This window comes from Sprattus sprattus (genome assembly GCF_963457725.1).
Source record: "Sprattus sprattus genome assembly, chromosome: 6".
In the NCBI taxonomy this organism is placed as follows: Eukaryota; Metazoa; Chordata; class Actinopteri; order Clupeiformes; family Clupeidae; genus Sprattus; species Sprattus sprattus.
This window is the reverse complement of record NC_137925.1, coordinates 27,866,136-27,873,417: the sequence shown is the minus strand read 5'-3', so window position 1 is coordinate 27,873,417 and position 7,282 is coordinate 27,866,136. Positions and strand designations below refer to the sequence as shown.

The window sequence follows — 7,282 nt, the reverse complement described above, 5'->3', positions numbered from 1 at the left end:
CCCGTCTCACAGATATCGCGAGAAGATGAAGGTGCAGCCAACAGCCAACAGCGACCAGTCTTCTCGCGTGCTCAGACCTCAGACGTGATTGGTCCCCGGCGAAGCTCAAATATGTTAACAGAGACTGTTAAGTGAGGGGGTCTTTGGTCTAAATAAACACTTATCATACATCCAACATCAGAACATTATATGCATTTGGTTTGGACAACTTACCTAAATATTTTTCTTCAGTCTTAAAAGATTATGAATTAAGCCAATTATGAATGATTTTGACAAAATAGATGATTGCGAAATAACCAAATCATATCAACCATACATTTGAGGTATGACTTTCACTTTTTATATAGGCTACTGAAATAAAACTATTGTTATGTGAACAGTATTGAAAGACCAGTGTAAGTTGCATTCATCCCAGTCTTTATTTTAAATGGGTGTGTTGACAACACAGAGTATAAGCTACCGTTACTATATGAGCTGAACATAGATTTCTACTGCATGTATGAGTTAACCTGTCTGAGTATTTTACAGTTAATGAAGGCATAGTTAACAATCAGTTTTTTATAAGATTACAGAAGTAATTCACTCTCCCCGATCGCTGACTTTATTAATTTGCATGATTCTGCCACCTGCTGGTCGAGGCTTTATTAACACGGAGCAACACCAGCACGTGTAGTCTACTCCTCTCACCCCCCTAAAACAATGTCTTAAAACAGTTATATGCCTCGTCTAAGTTATAACTTGAGTTTCTTTTCTAAACCCTTGATTTATTCAAGAAACAGTCTGCACTTATCAAAAACATACACTTCAGTAAAACATTTATGAATGCAGTGTTATTTTTGTCCAAGCATTGGTGTCGAGGCATGGTGAGTCTTTTAGTGTTGTCTTCTTTATCTGTTTGTCATGATCTCCACCAATACAAGCCTACTGTGTAATATTCTGGAGAAACTCGAGGGAAATGTCAAATACTATGTCTAATCTCAAGATGACATTATACAATAATGGTAAAACAGTTCATGATTGAATTAATCAAATGGAATAAAATGTCACGTAACTGGATTAAGCATTATCAAATGAAGGTGGCCTGGTCTGTGCTGAACTTTTGAAAAAAGGATGTGAAGATTTTTATGTAATTTTAACAATGTGCTTTTTAGTAGCACTGATGGAGTTTGATGTTGCTGAAGCTTATTTCAGTATTAAACTAAATAACTAACCACACTGCAGAGGGAGATGAATAACAAGCAGCATTCTTTATTTACAATATGCAAAGCATTTTTGCAATGATGAGATAACAAGGAGACAGATTGACAGACAGAGACATATTCCTTCTTTTTCCTTCCACAGTTACAGCTCGGCCTATTGCTGGTGCTTAACCAAAGATCAAGGCCAGATAATCCTCTGTCCAGTTTTTAAGATGTGTTCCTTCAGCGATGGTTATGAAGACAAAATAAGCCTGATGCAGTCAACGAGACATCATGCGGACAAATTCTGAAAACAGAAAGCGGGGGGGGGGGGGGGGGGGGGGTAAACAAACAAGTTTCACTGACACTGTATCATGCATTGTAAGAGAAGGCAACACACACACACTCTCACAAGCACACTTGATCTCACACACACACACACTCTCTCTCTCACACACACACACACACACACACTCACACACACACACACACACACACACACACACACACACACACACACACACACACACACACACACACACACTTGATCATACAACAGTATAAAACGAAATGATGACAGAAAAGGCAGCACACAACAGTATTAAACTAAATGATGACAGAAAAGGCAGCACACAACAGTATTAAACTAAATCATGACAACTGGTTTCCCCTGCATACCCTCAAAGTCCACCAGTCCGTCTCCATTCAGGTCTCCATCACGGAGGATCTCGTCGATGTCCCGCGGGTTCAGAGTCTCTCCCATGAGCTTCTTCATGGCCTCTCTCAGCTCCGTGATGCTGATCATGCCGTCACCGTTGGAGTCAAACTAGAGGACGGAGGGCAACGGTCAACTTATACAGGTGTGTACATGTGCATGGGTGTGAGCTTCTGCAGGCCTAAGGGTTCGAATACACATAAGCGTCTTTTTACAGGCGCAGACGCTTCAGTAACGCCTTGGCAAAGTGTAGCGGCCAAAACAGCCTGGTGTATATGGAATCAGGTGTATAGACTTTTCACAGCTAATAATAAATCACTCCGCGATGAAAAAGCATTCAAAATTCTTATAATTCCAAACCAAGACGTTGACAATGAAACAATTTTTTGTTGCGAAGGAACAATGCGAAATAAACCATTTTTAATCAATAACTTTGTGTTGAAATGTTAATTTGTTGACTGTAGAATTGTTTTATAAAAGCAATATAGCACTCGTGGGAGTGGGGTAGGTAAGGGATAATCCCATGTGTGTTGTTGCCTAATGAAACCTCGGTGGCTACGGCCAAACACCACCCGTGCCTCCCTGCCTTGCGCTGGAAAGTTGAGAATAGTTCAACTTTTAAGCGCACCTAAAAAACGCTACAAAGACACAACGCGTGGTGGAGAAAGGGCGCACAAGCAAAGCGCGCCGTACCATAGGAATCAATGCATTTTCTCGCGTCCCGTTTTTAAAAAACGCGCATGTGTATTTGAAACCTAAAGCTGTAAGCTGTGTGTGTGTGTGTGTGCAGGGGCGGAGTGGCCATCGGGACGACCGGGAGATTTCCCAGTCGGCCGGCAGGCCAAAGAGCTCACGAGAAGCAGCCTGCAGACTGCCCTGCGCAGCCGTGTGAAGTTCATGAGCGGTCCATTGAGTTAAAACTAATAAAATCAGGTCATGTTCCCGTGAAAATCTCCAAGTTCTCTGCTAGTGTGAGTGAAAGTAGTCCAACCAATATATATGGCACTTGTTGTCTCTCTACATCTCACTTATGGTGTGTGTCGAACTCACTTTCATTAATCCAGCCTACTGATTTTTGCTTTGCCTCCTATCTTGATCTAATTATTTGTATTCAGACTTTACATAACTTTCATGACCAAAAATATAAATTGGCCAGCGATTTAATTCGTTTTTTTGTTAATGTAGAATGGTCGGAGCAAAGTCTCATGGGAAATGGCTTTATCCAGTGAACGTAGGGAGATAAATGAGCGGCTATCAGAGAGAGAGAGCAGGTGAAGCGGACCTGTTGGAGGGAAAGAACAGAAAGTAGAAAGGAGGGGCCGAAAAGGCCAGAATGAAGAAGAGGCGGATGCTGGAGGAGAGTGCATCAAAATGGTCAAGAATTAAGGATTTATTCCAAAACAACCAACCGGCGTCAACTAGTGATGCGAGTGAGTTGACAGGACACATTGTTGCGAATTAGCATAACATTTGAGCCAAAACGGGACGCGATTTGTTCCGTAACTATTTCCATAAATGTACATATACAAATACACATGTCTGTCACCCACACATCAACACTAAATCTAGCAATAATGATCAAAAGTCGCCCGTTTGTTTGTGTAGTTTATATATGGGAGGTGGATGGGATGGGTTGGGCCAGTTTTGGGCACGTTGTGGGCCGGTGGTGGGCCGGTGCAGTCAGAATTGTCCCAGTGGATTTTTGTGTCCCACTCCGCCCCTGTGTGTGTGTGTGCCTGCGTGTGTGTGTGCCTGCGTGCGTGCGTGCGCCTGTGTGTGTGCGTGCATGTGTGCGCGCGCGTGTGTGTGTCTGTGCCTGCGTATGTGTGTCAGTGCGTGTGTGTGTTTGTGTGTATGTGCCAGCGTGCGTGTGCGTGTGTGCGCACGAGCATGTGTGTGTTTGTGTGTTTTACCTCTTTAAAGGCATCCCTGAGCTCCTTCACACCAATCATATCTGCCGTCTCAGCCAGCATTTTGGGCCCCATGAGCTCCACAAAGTCCTCAAAGTCGATCTTCCCTCCAGCTGCAGAGAGGAACACATATCAAGCCCTGAGCCCTCAATACCCTGCCACAGCCTATAGGTAAACCCAGCACTGTGTGCATCTGGTATACATGATGGCCCTGTCATGGCCTCCAGGTAAAACTGTGTGCATCTGGTATCCATGACGGCACTGCCACGGCCTGCAGGTTAAACTAACACTGTGTGCATTTCGTATCCATGACGACCTGTCACGGCCTGCAGGATAAACCAGCACTGTGTGCATCTCGTGTACATGATGGCACGTCCTACAGGTTAAACTGTTTGCATGTGGTATACATGATGGCAATCACCGATCTGCAGGTTAAACTGTGTGTATCTGGTATCCATGACGGCACTCACCGATCTGCTGGCTGAGCTCAATGAGCTCCATCTCAGTGGGCATGTACCCCATAGTCCTCATGCACTCCCCCAGGTCCTTGCAGTTCACAAAGCCGTCCTTATTCTTATCGAACTCTACGAAGGCCTCCCTCAGCTCTAAACACACACACACACATATGCACAGCATGGTGAGGCTTGCACACACATACAAACACACACACACACACACACACACACACACACACACACACACACACACATGCGCAGCATGGTGAGGCTTGTTTGAGAGGGGGAAAGGAAAAGAGATCTAGAGAGAAGCTGATGTGTGGTGTGTCGTACCTTCGATTTCCTCTGGCCGTAACTCTCTGTCCTTCAGAGTATGAAATCAGACAGAAAAAAGGGTTATTATCTCATTCCTTACACGTCACCTTTTATCTTAAACAGCTATATATCTCTTTTGCTTTCTTTTTCTCTTTCTCCCCTTCCCACAGTTAAAGTTCAACTCCAGTGAGCTTCCAATGTTGTGTACACAAAACAGAGCGACAAAAGAGGCCGGCTCAGCCAATCAGATCGCACAAGGGGCAGGCTCAGCCAATCAGATCACACAAGGGGCGGGCTCAGCCAATCAGATCACACAAGGGGCAGGCTCAGCCAATCAGATCGTCTACTCTCATCATGGCAAACACCAGTGTGTATTTCAAGCAGTCATAAAGAGCACTAGATGAAGAGTACCAGATAATCCCAGATTTTGAAATATTGCGAGCAAAGCTTTTTGGAGGAGCTTGACCAGTGATGCTGATTCCAAAACAATCGCCTCTGGAGAATTGACTTTGCAGTGCCAGATTGTCTTTATGTTCTTACAGCGTTGTATATGTGGAAACACAGCACACACTGTCTACACAGTATATTCCCACAACAGATATTGGACAAGTCGTCTTCACAAAGGGTGCAGGAACACCGAAATACTGAGGCCCTCCTCCCATTGCCCAGTAGTATCACAAAACTTGACTAAATATGTGTACACTTTCTAGCGACATATATAACAATATTGTGACCAAGACAGGTAGCAGATTTCTGGCAATATAGAAATTTGGCTGGAGTGGAACTTTAACAATCCATATGATTTGTAAATTAAATACTGAAACATTTGATAAATGCATAGCATGAAGATGATGTCCCAATGGCACTGACAGACCACCTGGTTGCCAAGGGAACACAAGGGCGATGTGAAAGAGGCCGAGATTACAGTGGACAGGAGAATGAAGGGGACAATGAACAGATCATCTTATGCATGTCCTATTTAAACCGTGATAGATTAAAGTGTGGCTTGTTAATGTCATCCCTTTGCTTACCAGCTTCATAACAGCATCAATTTAGTTGATGTTGTTGCTGTTATGAAGTGACGCAGCGGGGTTAATAAGGGTTCAGGCTGAGGTTTAGAGGCGGGGCATGGGCCGTTCACGTGGAGCAATGACATCATTATGTTAGAAAGTGTGCGGATTGGGCGTTTACACAAACACGGATCCGCTGGCGGGTTCGAATCTACCCACTCTGGAGACCGGATTTGAAAAGTTTGTGGATTCAGTGACCAAATCCGCTGGGTTCGTGTAAACTAGAGGCCGATCCGGCAGCATATATTTCCGGATTCAGGCAATCCAGGCTCTGTGTAAACGGATATGGATATGACTTACAGAGATAATAAGACTCAGTTACAGATATTTACTTTCAGTGTGATCACAGTAACCTTCTGCTTTCATGTCAGCTATTCTACCCTTAATGTTTGTGTGTGTGTTTACAAGTCATGGATCCTTTCAAAGTCAACAGGCCAATCTTAATGAGTCCTCTGGTTTGGCCAGTTAGACAGTTGAGACTGTTAAGGCGAGACACTACAGGTGAATAGGGTAAAAATCTTAAATAATAGGTATCACCATGAAACTTTCTCAGTTGATTACTCATGTTTAGATGAGAAAAAAATGTATTACAAGTGTTTTGTATTTTGATGTTTGAATATGCAAATTAGGTATCATCTCATTAAATATGCGCTAATTTGCATAATGTTTAAAATAATACAAATAAAAAATCTGATCATGGGATGAAGCCAGATTAAAAATTCCTTTTCCCTTTTGTTGGCATATTAGATGGGAAAAAAATACAGAGGGATTTATGGATATCTACTTTTGTTTTCCTGTAAATCAGAAAATACTGTCAATAGCCTTGCCATGTTTTTGGGGATATAATGTTATATAATTCAGGCTAGGAATAATATATTTACAAATCCCTATGTAAATGTTTTCATAATATAGTTGGGTACAAGACTGGAAAGTTTGGTGTATATAGGTTGGACTGAAGTGGAGATTTTTTCCTTGGAGTATGAGAAAAAACTCATTTTGAGAAAATCGCATTTAAAGATTCAAGGAAGTGTCAAACCATACCACGTGATGCATCTGAACGAATCACGTTATCAGAAACCACCACAAACCAATGAAATTGCGTCCTTAGGTTTAAAACCCCGTTTTTACTAACATCATTGGTTTCTGCTGGAACGGAAATGTCCTTATTTGGATTACATAGAGTTGTGTGGGAGATACAGAGCTTTTCAATGATACCAAACATGACAGGCATCAGAAAGCCGATAGACTGCACGTTACGTTAGAATGCAAACTTTCCAGGAAACCTAGGAGAATTCTGACGCCGCGAACAGACAAAATGTGAATAAATATACACATTAATGTATAATTAGGATATTTTCTTTATGGTAGTATGAAAGATTACATGTTTAGGGAGTGAACTAGCTCAAAATCTCAAAATTGACCACTGCTGAAAAAAACGATGTTTTTGCCTGCCTTGTCTCGCCTTAATCTATTTGCATCAGATCATTAGTCAAAACCGCCTTTATGAGCAAATCTGACGTGAAAAGATTTTAATTAAAGACGGAAGTTTCCAAACACAAATGAGGCTTATGGCGGAGTGCGCAATTCTAATTAGTCCTGTTTTGAGTGCTGTGGTAACAATTTCAGGTGGTAGAGAAGT

At 42.5% G+C, this 7,282-nt stretch overlaps 1 protein-coding gene across 1 annotated transcript in view; it reads right to left on the bottom strand.

Moving 5' to 3' along the window:
• Positions 1-1,359: 1,359 nt before the first annotated feature.
• Positions 1,360-7,282, bottom strand: part of LOC308366383 (calcium-binding protein 2-like) — a gene marked incomplete at its 5' end in the record, with an annotated part of 17,062 nt that continues 11,139 nt past the window's right edge. The window contains 5 exons of the mRNA XM_080840067.1: positions 1,360-1,485; positions 1,857-2,004; positions 3,807-3,916; positions 4,274-4,408; positions 4,592-4,622. Coding sequence (XP_080696193.1) covers positions 1,460-1,485; positions 1,857-2,004; positions 3,807-3,916; positions 4,274-4,408; positions 4,592-4,622 — 450 coding nt within the window. The 3' untranslated portion in view covers positions 1,360-1,459. The remainder of the gene's footprint in view (positions 1,486-1,856; positions 2,005-3,806; positions 3,917-4,273; positions 4,409-4,591; positions 4,623-7,282) is intronic.